The following is a 25830-nucleotide window of genomic DNA, read 5'->3' on the forward strand; positions in this document are numbered from 1 at the left end:
CTGATACCTGCTAAAAATGAAGCACATCGCAGAATACGGCCCACCCGAAGAAAAATAAAGGATTGAACTGAACACAATTCAACCCAACAGAGAAGATTTAAGACAGATGGCGGCAGCTTTTGAAGGTCAAGCAGGTGTTCTTTTACAGCTAAGTCCATGTGTTGAGTTTATACAACTGCATGAGTAACAAGAAAATTGTTCTGTTGTTGCTATTCATCAATTTTGACACAACTGGTCCTTTAATTACATCCAAGTGCAGTGTTTAACCCTTTTACATCTGTTGATGTGATGACTTTCGAAGCATTCTACCTGTATGCTACTTATCTAGGTTCATAATGCAGTCATGCTAAATGTGAGCTCATTCGTCATGCCGCTGGTCTTGAAATGTTATTTTGGGTTCGCGTCTTATTACAACATCCATGAAATGTGCGATTATACGTCCACCAGTCTTCCAGCACAACTGCTCATTAAAAGTGGAGCAGGAAAGCGACCTGGTATAATTCCTGTGAACTCAGACGGAGCTGACTGCGACCTTAATAACAGACGCTGATGTCCTGCTGCAGCTCAGCTCTGCCTTGCAAACACACAGCTGTGCAAATCCATTGTTGCTCCAGGTGCTGAATCTGTGTGCAAACACACACAAATACACAAACATCAACAAACATGCCTTTCTGTTTAAAGACGCAGTTTTGCAGTTTAAGATTTTGGTTTTATTTTCGCATCAGTTTTACACAAGTCTAATTAAATTCGAGATTTCTCTCTTAAAATAACAGGGTAATTATGTTACCATACTTACTGATATAAGGGGTCAGGCTGAACAAATTTACCACAGTACTGACTTTAATTTTGTACATGTTTAACTTACTTTTATGCCTAACTTATTTTTTGCTTCGCTGTACAGGCAAGATTTGAAATAACTTTAGTGTAGATATATATGTTACTGCTCTACCTGTATTTTTATTAAATAAAATGTTTCTGATACATATAAATTAAACTTTGATTTATAAGTCCCCAGAATACCTGGGTGTACAGATCAACAGAATATTGACAAGTTTACTGGAACATGTTAGACATGAGCTGACAGCGATTTCCTTCTCCACCTGTCAGGCTTTTATTGCCATCTTTTTCCTTCACACCTGCAGTAGATGTTTATCACAGTCAGCCGCCCATATCGCTCGCTTCGCCTCCTCTTTTCTCTCCTTTTCTCTCTGATCTTTTTGTTAGCCGCTGCCAGCTCTTTGAAGATTCCCTGAAAGTTTTGTGTTATCACCTGCACGACACAAAGCAAGTGATAGGGGATGAAAAAAGATGAGTGACTAAATGAGGGACAGAGACAGAATAAAATACCACACACGTTTTTCTTTCTAGCTTTTTTTCCCTACAAGCTAAAAAGAAACTAGGGTAGAACAAACATTTTTAAAAGAGAGTAGTTAATTTCCACTTCACCAGATGGCCGCTGTGCTCCTTTGTCATGTAAATAACCAGTAGCTAGCGTCATAGCTTAAAATTCTAAGGATCAAAGACTGAGGAAAAACAAAAAAAAAGCCTCTTCAAAGTGAAGCCCACAAAGGGAAAGTATGATAAACCATATGACAGTGAGTGTGGTTATAAAGCACGCTGGGCCCTGACTCATTTGCTGGACCTCTGTAAGTAAGAAATGTTTTCTAAAAAAGGAAAGGTACCAATTACATCTCTGGACTGGCTCCTTCTCGTGGCACCGCCCCTCCGTTTCCTTCCTTCCTCCTCTCTCTCTCTCTCCCTCTGTGTGTGTGTGTGTGTGTCCCTGGACACACAGGGACAGATATGCCGCTATAAACAGCTACCATGTCCCTGGGTAATAAACAGAGGAGAGGACCTGGCTCATGGCTCTGAAAAAACAACAATGTCCGAGCAGGATCTACACCCAGAGGAGAGGCAGTCTCTAAATAGCAGTTTAATCATACAATCCCAACTGAAGAACATACCCCAGTGGGTGATGGTGACGGCAATGGGGAAGACGAATTGGTGAGGGGTGGTGCTTGAGGGAACCTTAATTCCCCTGGTGAATCACTATCAAGCATTTATTGCAATAGCATCTGTTGCTCAATGACTTTATAATTGAAAAACTCCAAACATCATTCTGGGCTCTATAAAAACTAAACGCTTCTAATCTAGATCTAGATATCCTGCTGTATTGGGCTGGCTTGTAAAGTCCGAACACAGCAGTAATTTTAATTGTATATCAGTTGTTGTTGTTGTTGTTGTTGTTTTGGTTGCTTGGGAAAAGAATAATTCTCAAACAAGCTGTTGACCAGATGGCCTTGATATAGTCTAAATGTTTATTTCTAACAATAATTTAGGTCTAACACTCAGTCTTCTGCTAGCTCTGTATTGTTCACCACCATCTGCTGTGTAAAAATCTAGCTTTTGCAAGACGTTTGACTTACTAGTCTAGCGGCATAAATACTGCAATCTTTTTATTTTGGTAAACAGCTGCCTGCTGTTGTTGGACATAAGGTTGATTGAAAGCAAAGCAATGTTTTGGCCACTATTTTCAGGGGATTTTCCACTCTGAATGACACTTTTCCCATGAACCACTAGTTTAGTTCATTCACTGAATAGCTCAACTGTCCTGATATAGTTTTTAAATAAAAACACTTGTCCCAGTTCCAGTACTTCTTTTGGAGTTTTTTTTTTAACCATTTTGCCTTATGACCACCTTTTAGTTGGAGAAAACAGTCATTATGAAAACACACCTGTGTAAAGTAAAAAGTTAATGATTTTAGGCAGATGCAGCCATGCGGCTTCAGAATCCAGTGGAATAGAGGCATGCTGGGAAAGCGTACAAGGCATAATCTCTTTACAGACCCCATAGTAAGCTTGGCCGAACCAAGGCTGTGACCCATACCTTGGGCGTAAAAGTTCATTCACACACTATTACTCATCCTACTACTTCACTTCATCCACGCACCCTCACGTCCACATAGACACACACACGCACACACACTAAAACACGGGCAAGGCTGCTGACTCCTATTAAGTGAGGTGTGACTGAACTCACAAATCACACATTGGTGTTAAACTGACATGGTGGACAGAAAGAAATATCATCCCGAGAACATGCACACACAAATTTGGGTTAAATCACACAGTAATATGAATCTTCTTATTGGATAAATGGGAGGTTAGGGAGGTGTGAGGTTTTCAAGGTTAGCTCTGCACAGGGTCTGTTTTAGATTAGTCTGCCATAGTCTGTGGCCTACTGTGTCAGTGGAGCTCTCAGCTGTATTGATAGGTGCAAGGGTTATGACAGCAGAGAGAAAAACTTGGCAGCCTGTTCCTCCATTGCCTTCCCTCAGAGGGATACTGGTCAGCACGCTCCCACCCCTCCTTTCTCTCCCCACTAGCTCTGAATTCCCCAATGAACAACACATTCCTCCTTCCCAGTACCACTGTTTATGACACGGTATCCTTTGAAGCAACATGTGAGTGTTTGTGTACGTGTAAGTAGATGGGTGTGCAAGTGTGTGTGTGTGTGTGTGTGTGTGTGTGTGTGTGTGTGTGTGTGTGTGTGTGTGCGCGCACAGCCTTGAGCAACTGAGCCTTGGTAAATGCATAAATGTTCCAGCATGACAATAACAAAGTTGGACTGTGAGTTTAATAAAGGTCTAAGTGTTCTGTGGAACACCTGAGCAGGTATGATAAGGGCATACATCTGTGTGACAGCTGTTTCCTTGCATCCCTCAAGTGATGGCAAAATCTAGAATCTAGGCCAATTGAATTACACATTGAGATGGAGAGTCCATGAGAGCAATGGGTGGAGGAAAAAGCTGTGAGTCATCACCAAACTTGGGATGCGCTCATTTTAAAAGGCAGAGAGAGAGGGGGGAAAACTGGGTGTTGAGACAAAGAAAAACAAACGAGTTGCTTTTCTAATTAAAGCAGCCCTAAAGGAGAGGGTGGGGGTGTTAGGGAGCTGGGGGGGGGGGGGGGGGGGGGGGGGGGGGGGCAGAGGTCAAAGCTAGCTGAGTCATTTCTAAAAACACCCATTTCCTGTGATTGGGGCGCTTCAGGAGCGGGCAGAAATTACTTGTGGTTTATGCAAACCCTCCTCACATTTCCTCCCAATCAATGCACTCTGACACGCAACGGTAATACGCATTTACCATGTTTTATTCAGGCACACATTGATGAGTAGACCTGGAAAATGTATAGAAGGTGCATCCGAAAATGCAAAAAAATGCCTTTTTTTCCCTCTCTCTCTTTTTTTTTTTTTTTTTAGATCTTTGCACTTTTTATAACAAGTCTTCTTCATAAAAGTTTTATTCCACTATTTTATAGCAGCTTTGTAATATTGTTATATAGAGTTCTAACCTTACAAAGTATCAGTCAAAAGTTTGTCCCAAACCTTTGATGTATGTTTGAATATGTGTATAAAATAGTAAATGTTATTAGCTGCATGATTAAACATAACTAAAAAAAAGTCAGTGTTTCTAGAAAATCAGCAATGGAACAGATATATAAAAAAATACCAATTTTTTATAGATCATATTTGTTTTTATATTTTTTATTAATAACAACATTCCACATCTTAAAGCATGGCAAAACCTTTTGTGTTTTAATAGTTTTATAGAGTTCAACTTAAATATGTCATTATAACTAAACAAGATTCTGAACTTGGATTACATTTTTGTTCTTGATATTTTTGCAAATTAGTACAAATTTAACAAGATATATTAACTTAGTTGAATATAAAATATTGAACAAAAGCCTTGAGCCATTCCTCGTTTCTTTTTCCTTATATTTTGCTTTTCAGAGGTTAGAACTCTTGTAATGCTCTAGGATCGTTTTTGGTTTTTTTTTTGTCATTTTCAGTCTAATTCTTGCACCTAATTATTTTCAGAGCACTGTTTATTTGATATGTTAAGCCAGATGATGTGCATCATTCAATCATAAAAAAGACTCAAACTAGACTTGTATCTGCACATAACACACAACTTGGCAAAGAAACTATTTTAAACTCTATATTAGACACTTTGTTACTAGCAACCACAAAAGCATATAACTTGTTCACATTTCTTTTGCCCAATCTATAAAAAATGCTAAACAACACAAAACAACAAAAAACAGGGAGATTCCCAAAGAGCTATTGGCAAAAAAAAAAAAGAAAGAAAGAAAAAAAAGCAGAGGGCAGAAGAAGAAGTCTGAAAGCAGTACCTGAAAGTCATGTTCTTGAAAAATAAGAAAAAAATATCCAGCAAAGAGGACATGAGAGATACAAATGGCCCTTCGGCTGAGCTACTGTTTGCTGGAGTGTCGTGAGAAATGACTTCAGGGGAATGGTGGCTGTCAAGAAACCATTCTTAAGGAAGGGAAACAGGGAGAAATGACACAATAATTGTACTGAAAATTATTAGCAACGCATCTTACACTGCGATGAATCAAAACTAGAAATCCTTAATTAAAATTGCCATCTTATATAGACTAAATCAGAAAAAGGGTGCAACACATTGGAGGCTCTGGAGGTCTGAAGCTGTATTTAAGTTAGTGGTGTTGGGGATTTTTGGATGGAAATGAACGCTGAAAAGTACGGTCAGATTTTGATGCACTGTGCAATATCACCTGGAAGGCTTTAGACAGAAAACAGAACAAAAGGCAGCCAACATCAAAATAAGAGCTTTTAATGTTCTTCAAGAAGCCTGGAAAACTATTCCTGAAGACTGCTTAAATATTATAAGAAAGCTTGTCTAGCAGAGTTCAGGCAGTGTTGAACAATGGAAGTAGTCAGTTGGTGACGTTCCCTGTCCAGTCTGAGTAAAAAAAAAAAAAAAAGAAATGTTGAAAAGATGCTTTCATTTTTAAAATAATTCATAACTAAAGGAGTTAATGAAGGGTTTTCCATAACATGATTTTGCTGCTTTTTTTTAAGTAAAGCTTTTTCTTCTGTTTTTGTTCTTTTGGTTTGGTCCTTTCTTTTTAGCCTGTAACAACCAAGATTTCTCCTCTCACAGGCCCGACAACAGCTTTGGCATCCTCACATATACACACGTGCTCAACACACAACCAGGGGGGAAAAAAGGCATTTTGTCAGAGAGGTATAACAGAACCCAGACTGTGAAAGAAGGCCCTAATTCAAGCCAGTCTATCCTAGCATCAGCACCACAGTCCCGCCCCTCTGGCACTGCTGAATCATCAAGACTCACCCTTAATGCACTGGAATGGCCGAGAGTTTCACACACACCGTGCCTTCCATAGTAGTATTTGTGACTAAATTAATTTGGAAGGCCGACTACTTGATGATAAAGGCAAAGATCATAAAGTCTGACTCATTCTACTGAGGTCCAGTGAGAAATTGGAAGATGATATCTGTGGTGGATTTTTGGTTCACAGCACCTGATGAACACATGTGACTAAACGACTGAGTGTGGTCCTCATTTTCCTTTAGATACACCCGCTGGTCTGCACTGCAAATAGGTAGAAAGGGCCATCTGGTGCAAAAGGCACCTACATCTAATGCTGCCTCCTCTGACTGGCCACCCAAGAGTTCAGGATGTGAACTAATACTTTGCTGTAATGAATTACTCCCTAGAGATATAAAAATAAAGTTAAGGGATGAGTCTGGAAGGCTCCCAAAGTGCTGTCAGTAGTCAATGCTAACTGACAGGAAAGTCCAACAGTAAGAGCAACAGGAAGAGGAAACTCTCCCCCACAACATCCTGGATGGCCTGCCCATGTGTGACTGAATATTTTCAGATATTGTTCAGGGTCTTTGTTTGTGCCTCATAGCTGGTATTGTCATGGCAAAGTTATAATGTCTAATTAGTGATTTGCAAACATCTGTGTGTACACTATAATGCTGTGGTTGGCAAAGTAATGTTATTCTACTGACAGATATTTACAGCTTGTTTTGAATACTTCTAACTGTCTGCTCCGCTGCTTGTTTGTTACAGCTATTCTAGTCTCTTGAGACAATTCCACCACATTAGAAGAAGTCTGGGGCAGATTTTTCAACAACCCGTCCCTCTTTCCACCTTATTTGCAGAGTTCTGTTGAAGTCTTCCTTTCCTTTCAAGTCCCATAGTCATCTAATGGTCAGAATGTGTGTACCCAGACATCCTGAGTCACTTATGATGCCGGTTCCTTTCTGTGGGAAAGCGTGACCATGTGTGCTGTGCTCAGTCGCTCATTGCTCATAAACAGTAGGAGCACAGCCTGCAATGTAAAATAAACTAGCCGCCACAACATGCTGTCACTACCGCTAACTAGCGTGAAAACAACAACCACAGAGCCAGATCAAAGGGGTGCAGCCGGTCACACAACTCCTCGGCTTACGTGCCACTCTCGCTTTGATAGATTATCCTCTTGCTCTTTCTCGCTTTACGATAGAAGGTTATTGTGTGATTTAAGATGTAAGTCTGTCAAAGAGTTGGCGTCACATCCAAGTGAATTGGCGGAGCTGGTAATGAACTCTAAAAAGGTGAAAGCCTGCGTGTGTTAGATGAAAACTTGCCAAGTTCACCATGATGGTTGATATCACAAGGCAATGAAGAGCAGCGTCATGGGTGGTCACTGTGTATAAATACTTTTTACTGAGGATGTTCCTCTCCTTGCCTTTCTTCATGCTCACATACAGACTATAACAAACTTTTCACCTCAAACATTCATAGCATGTTGATTCAGCATGTCTATTTCACATCCTCCGCTGTCTGCTATGCTCTATCTATCTGCATTCCTCCACATGAGCTTCTGTCTTTCTCTCTGAGGCGCAGAGTCATTGCCCTATTTGCTTGAATTTCTCATTTCCTGTTTGGGGTGTGTATCCGATCCCTTGTTCTCGTGCCCAGCACACATCAAACACTCAAAGCGAGAAAAAGAGACCGAAAGAAGGGCACACAGAAAGTATATAAGTGAGGGAATCGTGGCAAAATTTGAGGTGAATGGGAGAGGTTGACTTTGAAAGGAATCGGGCTGAAGATGTCAGGACAATGGAAAGGAAAAATCTTGACCACTGTCAGAGAAAGCAAATGGAAAACCAAAAAGGAGTAGGAAACACAAAGCGGTTAATTATAATATCCACAGATATGCCTCAAAAAAGGTCAGGCTCATGTCAAAGGCGTTGTTCATTCTGTAAGATCACGTTTCATCTTTATCTAATTTATAAGGAATCTGAGCTGATTTCACTTCCCTGTGCAATTTGTTTTTATTTACTCAAATTATCTGTTTAGTCAGTCATTTTCCAAATTTCCTTTAACAAGGCTGTGGTGCCAGTCAAACAGGAGGGGGTTGCTGAGCTATAGCCATTAAAAATACAGCTTCCCATAGTCTGCTTCACATTTCCATCATAAAGGACTGATTCCACTCAGGCTGTGTGTGGGCTTACACTCAGGTATGGAGTAGTGGTTTCAGTAGCTAAAGCAACTAACTGTAGTGTATTTGTTTCATGAGACAAAACTGCTTGTTTTACTGGAAAATATGCTGTCATTCGTTGTAGCACCAAATCTGATATTAAACTTATAACCCAGCTTTTAAAAACTGAAGTGAAGAAATAAAGCGAATGGAATCCTGATGCAAAGTTAAAGAGTTTCCATTTATTCTGCTAGTCGTTTTCATTTTTCATGGCCGGGTTTTTTGCAAAAAACAAAACAAAACATAGATTTTCTTTGTCTATGTATCAGAAAATGATAAAAAAAAAAAGTCAACAAAAACAACTTAAAAAACAAATCAAAACTAAACATAAACTCAGCTACAACCGTTGTGTGTTTATATATCTTCAAGGTAAGGAAAGAACAATAATTACCAGTAAATGTTTGCCCTTTTGAATGACTTCATACTTAAAATCTGTGTTTGAATGGAAGAGTTACAAATTAAGAAATAAAACAAGCAATAAAAACCATCATCAACATGAAATCAGATGCTCATTTAAGGATTTCTAGTCATCAAAATTCAAACTGTAGCCGAAAGGTAAAATTTGTATTTTATACTTAGAAGAGCACTGCAAGAAATGCAAACAGACGCTCAACAGAATATAAACACTAACGATTTCTATACCCTCCTTCAGTCTCCACCCTAACCACTGTGGTTACAAGTCCAAGAAACACAGGAGAAAAACAGAAGAGGATTTTAATGTGGAAAGGTAAAGCAGCAGTGTTTTTTAAGCAGGTATGCATCACGTTTCTTTTCCATTTACATAAAATTTCCAACACTTTTCCTGAGGCACAAGTGAACATGCAATTTGTCATTTGGGGATGTTGGTTGACACACTAGCTGATGGCTACACCAATCAACAGGAGACTTTGTAATGCTGCTGTACAATGTGGGCAATCCCTGCAATTTATGACTCACACTGTCAGAAAAAAGCAGCAGGTTACAGTCAAAGCCAATGTCTAAACTAACCATGACGGAAATGAGAACTAGGATGGTAACTGAAGCTCATGGGGTTTTTTTTTATCACAACTTATCTTCAATTTGGCTTTAAGTCCTGTGCCCTGCCTACTAGAAAAACATGTGGTTCAAATAAACGTGACCCCCCACAGACTCCCTGAAGTCAAGCGCTCATTAGTGAATTATTTTCACAGAGTAGAGCAGAAGAAACTGTTGTTGTCTCAACTTATACATAATACTCGCCAGGTCTGATAAGATGGTTAAAGGGATATAGTAAAAGAGTTGGGGGGTAGGGCACAATCACACAATCGCTACTACTATGCGCTACAAAACAATAAATACTAAGAAGGTCTGGAACAAGCCTATGTAACAATATACTCCAAGCACTCTGAGACCTCATCATTTATTGGCTTGTGGACCTGGAATGTCACTCACATTCCCACTGACCTTCATCAGTGTCTGTCTCTGGTTGCTCGTATATCTCTGTGCTCCTCCGTTTGTGTTTGTTTTAACTTTCTCAGGACCCCCCCCCCACCAAAACGCCCATGCATCGTGCACCCGAGAGGACAGCAATTTCCCTCTTCCCTCCTCCCACCAAGCCAGACTTTCTCTACCTCTCTCCCTCCCACACTGTCTCTCCCACTCACTGTCTGCGTTTACTCTCATGTGTGGCTGACGCTATAACGTCAGCTCATGCTCAGTCAATCTTGACGTGTTTTTTTTTTTTATATATTTTTTTTCCATCCCTGAAGCGCTACTAGTAAAACCATCACAGACACGCCATGGCTCAGAAAGGCGGGCGAGTCATTGGTAATCTTCTAAGAGAAAGTGAACTCACACTGAGGTTAGTAAGTGTATGGTAGAGGTCACGGACAGTGAGTCACCCAAGTACTTGGCCTCTTATTCTTCATGGTGGGATGTCGCTTGTGAGTCACTGCAACAGACTGGACTGGGTTGTATACTCTGTGTCATATGCTTTTCTTCACCATGTCAAGTTCTGTTGAACTTCTAACCCTAACCAGTTAAAACCCAAATACACCAAACTGCAAAGCTATATCTGAAAGGGCTGATGTTCTGGTACACAAGACATATGTGACTATGTACATTGCTACTAGAAAAGGAAAGGTGTTTCTATTTAAATTTAGGTTCATGTGACATTTTACAAGCCAATTATATGAGACTGAGGTGCATCAGATGTCATGTGTGAGTGAAAACATTGTGGAGCTATGCACCTGTGCCTTGTCCCCTCATTAGTGTGTCTTGTTGCGTGCATACAACAGTGACAGAGAGAAATGTAAACCCCACATAGCCTGGAGGCATATGTAACATAAACAAAGTAACTGTGCCAGAGGCTGTACTTTTTTGTTATTGAGCCAACAATTTATTAAATGGGGAATTTTCTGTAGCTCAGTCAGGTGCATATTTAAAGACAGGGTATTTAAAGCAGTTAATCCAGACAGACCACGGCAAATTGTCCCACATATGAATCATTAAGTCAGTCTTTCACTAATTATTCTTTTGAAACAAATTACTCATCATCTTAAAATTTCAATGGTTAACCTCACGCGAGGCTTAAGGCTGCCTACAAAACAAACCGGTTTTATGTCTATATCAGTGAATGTATTTACTGACCCCTGCTGGCTGATAACCTAAAATAACTCAAACGTGGATACAATTTGACATTGAAATTAGATTTGCAAGTCAAATGAAGAGCTGAACCAATATCAGCAAACACACAGTTTATGTGCAGTTTGTTACATAATGTGTCTCAGCTGAGTTAAATACAGATGCAGAATTAACTTTAATATGTGAAACTCAGAAATTGAGAAATATGTAAGAAAGAGAGGAAGGGAGAGTGAGAAAGGGTTATTTTCAAAGGTAAGGATTGTCCAGGAAGTAGATCTTTTAAAGGGGAAACTTAAAGCATAAAATCCTCATTTATTTTAGAGTTGTTGTTTGTTTTGTTTTTTAAATCAGTTATTGGATATTGAATCTATACATTACTGCGGAAATTTTGCTTTTGCACAACATTTTGGAAAACAAATTGAAGCCAAATTTTGCTTGCCTAAAGTTCATGGTGAAATTTAGGTTACACTGAGGGTAGCAAACCAATTTAAATAGAAGGTGATGATACTGATTACATTCACTCAGGGGAATTCTACCTGTCACATTAGCTTTAAAGTGTCTAAAGGATGAAAAGAATCTGTGACAGCTTATGTAACATCTGATTATCTCATTATTTTTTAAGGGAATACTGGAGTAGCAGCACAAGACAGCTGATCACAGCCTGCACACATATAAAAATCTCCTTGAATTGACAAAACAATTCACTATGCGACTTATTTCCAGGTGACTATTCTCTCACAGTTTCCCCAGCTACCAAATCCTACTTTAAATACTGTAGAAGGGAGAACAAACACTAGAGGGGCTTTTTATTTATTTATTTTTTATCACGGATGTGAACCTCAATTACAAAACCATACTTTCACTATTTACTGATAGGACACCAAAGGAAATTATTAGTGGACACTGAAAAACACAAAAAACCCAACTAGCAAAATATTAATGTAACAAAGAAATGCATTTACTTTTTTAGGCACTCAAAGCACAAAACGTGCTTATTGCAAACTAGTCTAAAGCAGTGGTAGGAAACCATGTGTGTATGGGATTTGCATGTGTTTTCCACACTCACTGAAATCACTGCTCAGGTAACTAATCTTATAACCCCACAAGTTCCTCTTTTGATTTTTATTGGAATCTCAGCTGACTCTAAATTATATTAATTTCAGATAAATCAGAATAATTGGAATCTAATTTGGTTGTTATTGGGATCTTTTAAATTGTGGGTATTTTTGCTTTCATTTGCAAAGCACAAATATATATAGCACTTACATATTTATAATGCACTTATAACATGCATGTCTTCGGACCCTGGCAGAAAGACAGAGTACTAAGAGGAAATCACTACAGGTACTTTAGAGTGAGTCAAACATGCAAACTACACACAACGAGCCCCCTGCCAGGATTTGAACCAGAAGCCTTCTTAACTAAGGACAGCACTAACCACTCCACCACTATGCTAACCTGTTTCAGATCTCCTGGCACCCTCTCAGCTCGGTTCCTTGGGTGCACCATATATGATAACGGCTATGCTGTTTTAGTATTTTACTGTTTAGAAATTCTTCCACGATCAGTCAAACCAGATGGTGTCTGTCCCTGCAGAAACCTGGGCAAATGTGATGAGAACACAGATATCGCTCATGACAGAGTCAAGCTCTACCACTTGTCACCACTATCCCATAGAAATACACATGTAACTCATAATAAATCCAGAATTATTTATTCCAGAAATAATTTAACCCACATTGGTGGATCTGAAATTGGGTATAACATCAATGTTATTAACTTTGACCCGAACAGTGTGCAAGGGTTACATGTTGTAGTTTCGTAATGTCGCACGTATGATCACCCCGTAAAATTACTTTCAATATGACAAATGGTAAAAACTACACCTAACTTTGCGACCTTTACGACAGTCCATCCCAATGGCGCACATATCGGAAAACGGCAGTGAGAAGAAGATGGCGGAGGGAGGTAACGATGCCGAGCTACTCAAGGAGAAGGCGAATAAGTACTTTAAAGGTAATTTCTAAAACCTGTCAAGTCAGTGTGTTTTTTCAGTATTTTTTTTATAATTTGACACTGTGACCATTGGTTAGCAGCGGCGTGATTGTGTTGCAGTACACCTCAAGCAAAGCCGGTCGCAAATACTAAGCTAGTGTTGCTCAGAGAGCATGCTAATGGTAAACCCCATTCATTGGGATCCGCGGCACTGATGGGTAACAGCAGCTAGCTAGTAGCCACTACACTCAGCAGCGACAGCACCGACGTTAACCCATGCCGTCACTCGTGTCGTGTATATTACACCACCAACTTCCCTATTTATCCAATGTCTCGAAGTTATAAGGTTTATGACCATGCGCTGTGTTTAACAGTCACTGATTTGTTTCCATTTAGCCGCCGCAGCGGGTTAATATTGTAGTTTAAGGTGAGGTTCACATAGAACTAGAATTTTCTGTTAGCCGGCGGCTGCTTGAACAGGAAGAGCAGCGAGGCAGAGCTCCCTAAACTCATGGCAGCAGTTACGAAATCTTCAATGCAACTCAACTCTTATTCGTTTATCTGAAATGCAATTAGATTTCAAGTCACTGAAGAGGCGCTTTTAATATCGTACGATTAGCATTGAAACGTGGTAGTCACGTTGCGCCCCCATTCAAAACACATAGATAATGAAAGTGTCTGTTAAGCAACCGGCGCTAGGGTTTCTAGTTCATTTAGGTAGATTCCTTAGTAAATCAAAGCATATAAAATCCAGCTTGGACACAGTGGTGATCTGTGAAACATGCATATGAGGTTATCAGCCGTCATTCACATTTTGTATTAAGTACATTGTCCAGGATGTATTTTTCACGCCCACGACAGGTCTGTCTGTCGCTGGTTAATTGGGAAACTTCTGCGGGGTTGATACTGATGAGTCAGAGTACCGGTAGGTGCAAAGAAAAGACTGTTATGTGAGGGACGGGGTGGTATTTTTCTGCTTTATAATTCATATAACCATGTTAGACATGCACTCCCCGGGGTTGCAGTCCCATTACTTTCCTAATATAAGACACATTTTTTCCTGGTGTCAGATTCTAGAATAGAATTGTCATTTTACATGTACAATGAAATTGTGGGTGCTCCACACCAACTGTGCTGGAATGAAATATAAATGGTAGATAGCAGGAATAAATAGCCAACAGGAGAAATATATACAATCAAGAGGGATATATAAACAAGAGAAATATATGGCACACATTAGAAAGCAAATATGGTCTAGAACTAGTACGTTTTGGCAGTTTTATTTTCTTAGTTGTATATATTGCAAAACTTGTAAAACCTGCTTTAGTTTGTTGTCTGTTTGTAAAGGTGGGGATATGATTTCTTCATAAACAATGCTGAATTTAAAAAAAAAATTCTTAATATGTTTGGTGACTGGTCTGCATATAGTTTATGCCCTTCAAAATAAACCCATTAAATATATATGTGTATATATTATGTTTGTGTGTGTGTCTGTGTGTATAAATAGTTATGTTAAATAATCGTGATTGACCAAAATGATCAACAATTTATTTTTGCTATAATTCAACAGTCCTATGATTAAGAAAACCATGTATCATGGCAGTGATATACACTGCTAAACACACACCATTGTAGTTTTTACAATTTCTTTCACTAGTGGGTAACTCATTACGTTATGTTTGAGTGTATGATCAAGGTCCAGTTAAACTCCAACTTTGTTTTTTCTTTTCCTTATTCAGAAAAAGACTATGAAAATGCAATCAAGTACTACTCAGAAGCCTTGGAACTCAATCCATCCAATGCCATATACTACAGCAACCGAAGCCTGGCATACCTACGCACAGAGTGCTATGGTTATGCCCTGGCGGATGCCACAAAGGCCCTGGAAGTAGACAAAAACTACATTAAGGGATATTACCGCCGTGCCACCTCCAACATGGCACTGGGCAAATTTAAAGCTGCACTAAAAGACTACGAAACGGTAAGAAGCAATAGCATTTTTTATTATTAGAAGACACATCATGTACACTTGCCATCCAGTCTAACCTTGAATAGAACAAAGTACAGAGCTCTCCACTTCCATCTGTTGCTCTGTCACCACCAGTTAGGCTCTTTGTGTTGCCTTAACAGCACAAAGTGGGGATTATCCTGTAATCCTGTCATGATGCCAATTAGATCCAGTTTGAAGGCTCTCATACCACAGTTAATGGGGTTTGTGCCTTCCTCATAATAAGCAATATAATTTAAATATAACGATAGACCTTAGGGATCTCTGAAGTTCTGTCTTAGTCTCTAGTTTATTGCACAAACCAGACCACTAACCATGATATTTCAAAAAGCATATTCAACGCTTCTGTAAGCAAAGAAGGGTTGGGGCTAGATTTAAATGTGTATAACTCTTAAGAGATATGGGACAGAACATCATGTGACTAAAACCATTGTTCATTTTACGTATGTTAATTGAGAGATTTGATCCTTTATGTTTCTGTTTCTATTTATATTCTCAGCTTTGCATCTATACAAAGTCCTTGTCCCTATGTATGCTTTAATGCCAGTTAAAGGTTAACCAGGGTGTTTATTTCATGTCTCTGTCCTGATAATAGGTAGTGAGGGTTCGACCGAATGACAAGGATGCAAGGATGAAGTATCAAGAATGTAACAAGATTGTGAAACAGAAGGCTTTTGAGAGAGCCATTGCCAGCGACGAGACAAAGAAATCTGTTGTTGACTCTTTGGACATTGAAAACATGAGTATGTTTGCTTTCTTATTTGAGGAATATACATTAGTGTCATATAATAATATTTAATTCAGAAGGTAATAAGGTGAAAGATGTGATGTGAACCATATTAATCTTGACTGTGCAGCGATTGAGGATGACTATACAGGCCCAAAACTTGAAGACGGGAAGGTAACATTGAAGTTCATGAAAGAGATGATGGATTGGTTCAAAGATCAGAAGAAACTGCACAGAAAGTGTGCTTATCAGGTAACCATAGTTATTTATATGACATATAGTAGAGTAAGACAAGGAAATGGAAATATGTGTATGCTTCAAATTAAACTGGTATGTATGTATGTATTTCTTTTTTCCCCAGATTTTGGTGCAAGTTAAAGATGTTCTGTCAAAACTGCCAAGTCTTGTTGAAATCACGTTAAAAGAGGTGAGGATTTTTCTTCATATACTCAAGAATGAAGTGAAGTTTTTTTAGTTCACAAGTAATGAGTACAAAATTAGAGCGTGGTCATATTTTATAAGTGCTAACACTAACAAAACCCATAATGGGAGTACAGGTAGTAGATGATTGTACATGGCCATTTTTTAAAGTTCTCCATTCTTTGTTAAAGATGTTCTGTTTCTCTTTGTCACAGACAGAAAAAATAACTATTTGTGGGGACACTCATGGCCAATACTACGATCTCCTCAACATCTTCAAGTTGAACGGCTTACCTTCTGACACCAACCCTTATGTATCCTTTGTTTTTGCTGACGCTCACACACATTGGTTTTAAATTTGTGTTCACTGGAGTACTTTTCTGTGTCTAAAATTGTAACAGTCAGATGCCACAAACTTGTCCAGAACTTGTGCGTCATAATGCTTAACCACAGCATTCAGCTGTTCAATGGTGACTTTGTGGATCGTGGCTCTTTCTCTGTTGAGGTCATTCTTACCCTTTTTGGCTTCAAGCTGCTCTACCCCAACAACTTCCACTTGCTTAGAGGTGAGAGCGCTCAAGAGTGTTGTGCATGGATCTCAGGCTGCTGTAACGTGCCATATTGTACATCATGATAACTACATATCTCTGTTGGCATTGGGTTTAAAGGCATCTACTGCAAAGTCCTATAATTTATCAGTAATTTAACACCTTTCATGATTAACTGAACATATTGATAGAATATCAAACAACAACTGCTATGGCATTATGTTCAAATAGTCTATGTATTGTAAAAATATTGTTTTGAAGAATAGTCAACTAAACAAGAAAGGTTCATGTTTTACTTTAATGGAATACAGACCACTAACCACACAAATTTGTACCATTAGATGGTGCAACATGTCAGTGCAACATTTATTTAACCACACAAGAAACTGGGAGTAAATTCTAGTTCATAGCAGCAATGTGGTGAATGGCAGTTGTTAAATAGGGGGTGAAATGCTGTCACCTAGTGGTGAAAGTTTAAATTCTGCAGAAGGTAATCGCAAACAACTCTTCTAAAGAGCGATACCCAGAAGTCATTTGCTGGATAATTGATCCTCCATAGTAATGACTGATTAAAATATTTAAGTGTCCTGTGTAATCCGCAGTAACCACTTTTAAATCTGCAGGTAACCATGAGACGGACAACATGAACCAGATGTATGGATTTGAAGGGGAGGTCAAAGCCAAGTACACAGCCCAGATGTTTCAGCTTTTCAGCGAGGTCTTCCAGTGGCTTCCTCTTGCACAGTGTATCAACAATAAAGTACTGGTAAGCTTTGAGAATGTGAACTAAAAGGTGACACTGGCGAGTAATTTATTTGTGCTTAAGGTGTGAATATGTATGGATTTAATTCTTATGGTTGTCATTTAAGTGGAAGTTAATTCAAAATGATGAGATATAAAGTATATAGGAGTATGCTAATGTATGTAATTTCTGTCACCTCAGTTATGCTTCTGAAATAGTATGTGTTGTTAAGATAACTTACTGATTACTATTTTTTTGTATTCATCACTTTTCTTGCACAATGTTTCATGTGTTTTTATTGCTGTACTCACAGTTCTAATTAAATTCTCCATGTCAGGTTATGCACGGTGGGCTGTTCAGTGAAGATGGTGTCACATTGGAAGACTTAAGGAAGATTGACAGGAATAGACAGCCTCCAGACTCAGGTGGGGCCAGACTCTTAAGTCATTATCAGTTTAAATTGCTATAAGAAATAACCTTTAAAAGGGATGACAAGTATAATTTAACACTTTTCCCCATGCGTTCACAGGTCCTATGTGTGACCTCCTCTGGTCAGATCCACAGCCACAGGTGAGTTCTCACCCACAGGTTTATACTGAAGCATAATTCAGTGCTTCCTACAGATCTGAATGCAATTTGTGGCAGTACCTGCTTTATAGTTTGTGTCTCTCTCTCCCTCTTACACAGAGTGGCCGGTCGATCAGTAAGCGAGGGGTGAGTTGCCAGTTTGGGCCCGATGTGACGGAGCGCTTCCTGGAGCAGAACAAGCTGGATTTCATTGTGCGTAGTCATGAGGTCAAAGCTGAGGGGTACGAGGTCACTCACTCAGGGAAGTGCATCACCGTGTTCTCAGCACCCAACTACTGGTAAGTAATCAAGTTACCTAACTTAAGTGTTGACTGTTAAAAAAGTGGCACATTTTAACTGTTGTATTCTCCTTTTTTTTCCCTCAGTGATCAGATGGGAAACAAAGGAGCATATATCCACCTCAGGGGATCAGACCTCAAACCAGAATTTCACCAGTTCACAGCTGTGGTTAGTGTCCTGTTATCTTGAGTTTAATAAAATCAATATAATAGTAATAATAATGATGATGATATAGAAATAAATAGTTATTTAATAAATAAAACAGTGCAGGCAGTGTCTCCTAAAAGATTAAAAATTTACCCGTAATACATAAAGTGCATGTTGAGGTTTAGTCAGTAAGGTACATCACTTTCAGGTCCTTAATTAAAAGAAGCGATATCTCAGATGTTTCTACATGAAACAGGGATTGAATTGCGCTAATGGAAAAGTGGTTGAAGTGTAACAAAAACTTAAAAGTACTTCATTCTCATTAACAAAAATTTTAAAGATAAGAAACCTAGAAACAACATTGATATTATATCACTTAAGTGGATATTTTAATGAAGATCATCACTATACAAATTTTGAATATGTGGTTAGCTTAATGCACAGTGTTACAGTGACATCTGCTGGACTACTGAGATGAACTTCTCCCTCATGTTTAGGCCATTTTTTTCCCTATTCCTAATTTATAAGTAATCTGACAATTTGTGAAAATGATGCATTAGAAATCATAACACCCTGAGATGAGCAGTGGAGTCATATATTATCCTAACCAAGTGGAATAAAGCCGAAAACATTAAACTACTATTAACTGCTAAAAGTTTAGCTAGTAGTGTCTTAAGAGTTTTAAAAATCTTCTTAAATTGGAATCTAATTCTCATCTCCTTTTACAGCCTCATCCGAATGTCAAGCCCATGGCATATGCCAACACGCTAATGCAGTTGGGGATGATGTAGAGACCCATCTAATCTGTCTGTGACACTGATGACCTCTCATCGGATCCGAACCATCCCAGCCACCTCGTTCCTTCCAGCGCTCGGACATGCTGTTGTTCATGCTTAGCCTAAGGGATCCCTCTCCCTAAAAAACTTCAGCTAGTTGTACGCATAAAGTGTGTGGTTTAGTTCGGATGGGAAGAGATCACTTAGACCAGCCCAGTCCAGGCCTGGATATACTCCTTCACATTACCGGCTAAAACTGAAAAATTACAATTTCCGTTGTCCCTTTGCCTGCTTTTGTGTTCCATCAGTGGGTACAAAAACAACCACAACATTTTCTGACGAGTTTCCTTCAAGCTGCTTTGTTTCTAAATATGTGAGCTCCTCAGACGGCATCATATAGCTGGTATTTACCAAAGATCTGTAATGAAAATGATTGTTCAGTTTTTGCAAGGTGCATCTTGTGACTCTGAAACCTAGCATTGTATACTGTTGGCCTGCATACACAGAGATTAGAGCTTTGGAAACTGGTTGAAAAGCAGCATGTCTATCAGTGTTTCTCAAACCACTCTGCAGTATGTCGGTTTATTTCTCACAAATCCAAAATCTTATTACATGTATGATTCCAGTCTAAAAAACAGATATTGAGTCTCTGGGTGCACACTGAAAGGTGCTGTTTGCCATTAGTGGTGTATTTAGCTGGTTCGGTCACGTGCACTGCTTCCCAGTAAGGAAGATACTGCTGCTCTCCATGTGTTCATCTCCTCGGTCGTCATTGTGCCACTGACCCAGCGGTTCCCGCACAGTCCACTCTCTCCAAACTAGCTTGTAAAGCAAACACTGTTGGCACTCTAGTCTCCAATACATGTTCAATTACCAGTGACTTATTAACCCCGTATGTGAATTTCTTCAGTACACAAACATCAGAAATGCAATCCTGTCTTGAAACGCACAGCTGCATTGTCCAGTGGCCCTCAACTTTTTAGATAAAGAAATACACTGATGTGTATGTATATATACTGTATCATTTAAAGATTCTGTGTAATGTTTGGAGAAAAATATTGAATAAAAAAGCCAGTCCAGTGATTTTAGAAACATGCCTATATCTTTATTTACGTCAGCTAATAGTCTAAGCTTGCAGCTTTGCAGTTTCAACAAGCTTCAAATATATTACCTTGTTTTGTTTAATTACAATGATCAGATTGTTTTTTCAATAAAATATTTAATATATGTTTCAGAAACAGCAAAGGCTACAAATAAGAATGCTATGGAAAGTATAGATCACAAAGGACTGGAAAAGCAATGGAAGACAGCAGGTTTGATAAGTTTTTTTTCTTCAAAAATTATTCATTTTGTTTCTGATTTCATATCCATGGAAAATATGGAAGATGGCAAGGAGTATTAAATTGGAGACTAAATGAAGTAAATAATAATCACAGATCCAAACTCAAGCCAATACGTGGGTAGCAAAGAGCAAGAGTGGAGGAGATGCTATTAGCTATAAATACATTAGCTAATATTTAAAACAAAATGTAAAAAATAGATGGGGACAAGCTAGCAGAAAGAGCAGTGTACAGTACTGTGCAAAAGTTTTGAACCCCTCTTAATTGCATCATATTTTGCTTCCAAGGAACTAGAGCAAATAACTTATCCAGGCTTACTGAAGATCTGAAGAGTCACACAAGAACTGAACTAAATATCAGTGGTAACAGGTTTACTATTGTAATGAATCCAAATGTGAAACTCTTCTGTACGGAGGATCTCAGGAAAAAGGTGCAACACTGGGTGTCTACAGCCATCTGTAAAGCATGGCTCTGTCATGGTCTGCATTGTTTGGAAACAAAATGCTGGAAATATTAATACAGTCAGAGTTTGATGCACCATCTTCACTGAGAACGAAACAAACGGCAGACAATATCAAAAGAGCTCCGAAGCCTGGGGAGCTAGTCCTGAAGAAATGACAAGAAAGCAGCCGAACAGGCTGTGTTGAAGAATAACAGCCTGAACCCATTTTCCCAGCAAAATATAAAGAAACGACGTCGTTTTTCACAGTACTGTATATTTATGTAATTCTATCACTTTTGGGGTAACTAACGAAGGGGTCCCATAAAACAACGAAACAGCTTATTTCCTGAAACAACGTTTAAAATGTATACATCTAGAAAAAGTCAAACAGTTTGCCAACTCATCCGCGACTCCTCAAGCAAAGCTACCTGCTTCCTGTGGGCGTGGCGGTCGCGCTCGTTTGACGTCGCAGACTCCAACAGCTGATCCTCCTTCGTCACCTAAGGCGCCACGAGTTTACAACACAGCACGAGTTTCACAGACCTGTTTCACCTTGTTATGAACTCAGCGGGACACGAAGACAGCAGCAGAAGTTACCGTAGCGCTCCGAGATGCCAAAATATTGTTCGGTCCCAAACTGCAAGAATGACTCCGCGAGCGACAGGAAAAGCTTCTACAGGTGAGCAGGTGTTTTAAAACGGTGTTAGCAGGCCAGCTAAACGCGATGCTCAGATGAGACAGGTAGAGGCGCAATCCAACTTCCAGCAACTTTTTCCTGTTCGACGGGTTAGTCTCACAATCTCGTTTTTACTGACGGAAAATAACAACCGAGGTTAGAAAATCTCCGCACAGGAGACGCTTTTTATACGTTTGATAAGTTTGTGTCTTCTACTTCTGATTTTGAAGAAGCCTTCATTTAATCAACACAGCACTTGACTTGATTTAAGCCAGGCCGTCAACACGGTGAAGTCTCGATTAAAGCAAACTTTTAATCAAGACATTTTTGTTTATATCAACGCTGTCTGATTTGTAGCTCTAAGGTATTCTGGTGAGTAAGTTATATTGACAAGTTGTGCAGAAGAGCAGGCAGAAATAGTGATGTGTCATCCTTATCTTTAAGCTGATGCACTCCTAGAGCTGCAGAACCATTGTACGATATTGCAGCCAGTATCAACGATACTTTTAACTTATAAAGGCAGCTTATGTAGAGGACAGCAGTGGATCAATATGCTTAATCTGAATACTTTGACAGCTAATTTTATTTTATTTTTTTACACCTTATATTTTTAATTAATTAAGTAGTTAAGTTAAAACACACGTCTGTGAAGGTTCTCAGTCATCCAGGTCATCGTAGTCTAAAGGAGCTTGGAAAGAAAAAAGTCCGGACTTCTTTGAGTTGCTTCAGTTCAGAACCGAAGAAGCTTCTCGGACGAGAAGAAGTCCAGACTAAAAGAAAAGAAGCCCTTTAGACTAAAAACACACATCTCAAAATGCTTCACCTGTTTTGAAACATTTTATTTTATTTTATTCTGGAGAGTTTGAATGTGCCTGCTTGGAAAGCACTTTGTGTTGGTTTCTACTGTGCTGTATATGTGAATAATGCCTTGACAGTTGACACAAACGGTATTACTACGTTATTATCGTAGTTAGTTCATACTTCATTTGTTAAGTTCCAATAAAGTATTTCATATATATCATTGCCATGGTAATCAGTCTTCTGGTAACATCTGTGATGACCAAGAAAACTTTGAAAAATATCTGACACAAAGATACTGAAACATCACTTTTACCACACCATGATGATGTTCGTCTGGGTCTTTATTAATTCCTACACGGATATTTGCAGTATATTTAGTTACAGCCATAAAATACCTCCACAGGATGCTCCTCTGCCTCACTCACTACAGCCTACACGTGTCTACTCAGTCTGGGTCACGTGACTTTACAATAACAAAACATGGCAGCAGGAGGGGGGAGGGGCAACATGTGCTGGCATGTCTGTTAAAGTATCAATCTGCCCACCGCTAGATTGTGTAAGTCGCTATAGCATGCAAGTAAAGATTCAAAAGATGAAACATCCTACGAATAAAATAAACTTTTCAGCAATAATAAGAGTACCTCAAGAATATTGCCTAACACCTTGGCTGTTTTGGGGGATTTATTATTTTTTTTGTTGTTGTTGTTGTTTTTGGCTGTGTAATTTCAGTATCAGTTAATGTCTAAAAGAACATGCAACAACTTCACAGATTTCACAACTTTACAACAGGTTCAGAACAAAAGTAAATATGAACACAGTTACACTAGCTGCAAGCTGCTGCAAGATGTAGTTGGTCAGAGCAAGCCAAAATGTGATGAGTCCACAGAGTCAGTCAGTTACCTGATCAGATCATATCAGATGCACTGATTTGCACTGTCCAATCACTGACACACACACAATGTAAACTGAGTTTTAGGAAGCTATTTTCTAGTTGCACATTAATATGAACAATTTCACTTGAAGGAAGCGTGATCAGTGTTTTACGTGTGTAATTTTCATTGTTTTCTAGGTTCCCTCTTCAGGACCCAGTCAGGCTACAGCAGTGGCTGAGAAACATGGGACGTGAGAACTGGGCTCCCTCTCGGCACCAGTATATTTGCCACGAACATTTTGCACCTTCATGCTTCAAAGTGCGATGGGGGATCCGTTACCTTGAGAGAGACGCTGTGCCCACTGTGTTTCAGGAGGCTGAGGTAAAGCAAAAAGAAACTAAACTTGATTTTTAGTGTTGCAAAGTAGCGCCAATTATTTTACTGAATGCTGAGGTCTTGTTTTAAAACACAGGAAAGTTTCATTCTCCTACCTGGATTTTAGTTTAAGCAGTTTACCTTAGTTCATAAGGCTCGAGAGCAACTCTTGCAGTATTTTAAGTAGTAATAGTGTTATTGTAATTGTGGAGATTCTATGCTAGAGTCACACAGCATTTGTTTTTTCTTGAACAAAACTAACCAGAATCATACAGAATGCTAATACAGAAGTTTTTGTTGTGTACCAGAATATACAATAACAAATACATTATTTTATAGCTTCTATCTTAACATGGAGAGTTAAGATAAAACCTTGTTTTATGCTTTTTGATTTATCTTTTTAGAAACGGAAAGCCACAGACGATGGCGAGAAGAAAACAAAGCGTCTTCGAACTATCTGTAATCCAAGCGTATCGGTATCAGATGACAAGACCATGGTTTTTGACACAGCAGACATGCAAAACAAAGTGCACACTGTGCACCTGTATCAGATTGCTGTCGATCCATCGCAACAAGAAGAAACCAGCTTGGTGCAACTGAGTGATGTTGGAGAATCTGACTGCTCTTTTGAGCCAGAACTAGACTCACTGGCAACAATAGACAGATTAGAAACGGGGGTAAACTTCCCTTTAACTGTTTTACACACAATAGATCATCTAAGTAACAGTGGGGAGAAGACAGAGGTTGTACTTATGTCTGAATGTCCTGCTGGGGAAGGGCAAGATGAGCTTATGAATGAAATAACTGCGGCCATTTTAACTCAGGGACACAGGCTGGTAGTGAATGACTCCACCCTTGAGTGCACAGATGAGGCTGTGGCTTTAAGTGGAGTTGAAGATGTGACGCATACCACAGAGTTGTTCTCAGATGGCGACGACGGCAACCATGAAACTCAAGTCATTGCCTACTTCGAGACGATACCGAATGTTTTACCCAAAGACACCTTTACCCAGTTTACCTTTTCACCAGAAACGGTACTATCATCGGCTCTGAGCTCCACACCCATCACATCCACTCTGCCTATAGTGTCCAAACACGCAGCACCTCCCCCCACATCCCTGGTCCTCACTTTGGAAAGACTGGATTCTGAAGGAGGAGAGGGAGATGAAGGCAAGTCGGAGGACGACGATACAGAGCAAGATTACCAGCTCGAGGAGCACTGGTGAGTTCTGATGCTTAATTTAAATTTCTTTTTTTTCATTCAATGAAAGAGTCTTTCTTATATCCCTTTGCAGTATTATGGTTTTTAGACTCTCTATTTTTATTACATCATCAGCTACCACAAGAACAGTTTGAGTAAGGAGCAGCTGGAGGGAATTGTGTGTGAGCTACAGAAAAAGGTCAAAGTGCTGCAGCAGCGGCACCGAAGACACCTGGAAAAACTCGTTGGACTGGAGAACACGGTCAGCCAGCTGAGACAAAGCAATCTGCTGAATGAAGAGCGACTGCAGTTACTTGAGAGGGTATTTATTGGAATGAAGTTCAGACTGGCAGCTGTAGCTGTCTTCCAATATATCACTTGAAGTCATTTAAGTTTTCATTTAACTGAAATAATTTTTTGTCTCTTTGTTTCTCAGGCGTACATGCAGACCAACGGAGCAGTGTCTGATGCTGGTGAGACGGTCACCATCATCTATGAGGAGGACGATGCTGCTTACTTGTATACACCACTGATAGATACAGAGGCAAAGCTGTGAGGCCTGACTGACTGCGGATATCCCATCTCTGCGTCTGTGCCAAATAAATAAATAAATGAAAGAATAATGGAGCTTAAGCTGTTGAAAACAAAACACTACAAAATTTTGTTCTTTCCAGTTTTGTCTCTAATCCAGAAAAAATATATGAAATGTGACTGTGGGTTAGTCCATCTGCTGTGAACTTTCAACAAATACAGATAAATAGTGGGACAGTGTGGTTTGTGGTAATGTACATATAATTAAAGTAACTTCAGTTTGGGTTCCTGTTTGTGTAGTTTTTATGAATCCATATATTTATTAAAAAAAACAAACAGATTATTCAACCACTGAAGTGCATCTCATGAGAAGGAG

General features: G+C 39.2%; 2 protein-coding genes across 2 annotated transcripts; both read left to right on the forward strand.

Moving 5' to 3' along the window:
- The first annotated feature begins 12905 nt into the window (after positions 1–12905).
- Positions 12906–20289, forward strand: ppp5c (protein phosphatase 5, catalytic subunit). The gene is made up of 13 exons (XM_085370542.1): positions 12906–13002; positions 14721–14962; positions 15585–15732; positions 15847–15968; positions 16078–16143; positions 16352–16450; positions 16597–16702; positions 17308–17450; positions 17764–17851; positions 17956–17996; positions 18114–18292; positions 18380–18461; positions 19169–20289. The coding sequence occupies exons 1-13, from the start codon at positions 12906–12908 to the stop codon at positions 19229–19231; spliced, it is 1476 nt and encodes a 491-aa protein (XP_085226668.1). The 3' UTR covers positions 19232–20289.
- Positions 20290–21504: 1215 nt separating this feature from the next.
- On the forward strand, positions 21505–25733 carry LOC146619317 (THAP domain-containing protein 5-like). Its single transcript, XM_085371116.1, has 5 exons — positions 21505–21677; positions 23545–23728; positions 24127–24944; positions 25059–25245; positions 25360–25733. Exons 1-5 carry the CDS (start codon positions 21610–21612, stop codon positions 25477–25479), a joined length of 1377 nt encoding a protein of 458 aa, XP_085227242.1. The 5' UTR covers positions 21505–21609; the 3' UTR covers positions 25480–25733.
- The last annotated feature ends 97 nt before the right edge of the window (positions 25734–25830 follow it).

This window comes from Diplotaxodon limnothrissa, linkage group LG14 (assembly GCF_057381915.1).
Source record: "Diplotaxodon limnothrissa isolate DT_005_m linkage group LG14, D_limnothrissa_male_GT1.1, whole genome shotgun sequence".
In the NCBI taxonomy this organism is placed as follows: Eukaryota; Metazoa; Chordata; class Actinopteri; order Cichliformes; family Cichlidae; genus Diplotaxodon; species Diplotaxodon limnothrissa.

Coding starts and splice junctions, on each gene's coding strand:
- LOC146619317 (XM_085371116.1), top strand. CDS start 21,610: ATGCCAAAATATTGTTCGGTCCCAAACTGCAAGAATGACTCCGCGAGC. Junction 21,678..23,544: donor GACAGGAAAAGCTTCTACAG/GTGAGCAGGTGT, acceptor ATTGTTTTCTAG/GTTCCCTCTTCAGGACCCAG. Junction 25,246..25,359: donor GACTGCAGTTACTTGAGAGG/GTATTTATTGGA, acceptor TTTGTTTCTCAG/GCGTACATGCAGACCAACGG.
- ppp5c (XM_085370542.1), top strand. CDS start 12,906: ATGGCGCACATATCGGAAAACGGCAGTGAGAAGAAGATGGCGGAGGGA. Junction 16,703..17,307: donor CAACTTCCACTTGCTTAGAG/GTGAGAGCGCTC, acceptor TTAAATCTGCAG/GTAACCATGAGACGGACAAC. Junction 18,462..19,168: donor TTCACCAGTTCACAGCTGTG/GTTAGTGTCCTG, acceptor CTCCTTTTACAG/CCTCATCCGAATGTCAAGCC.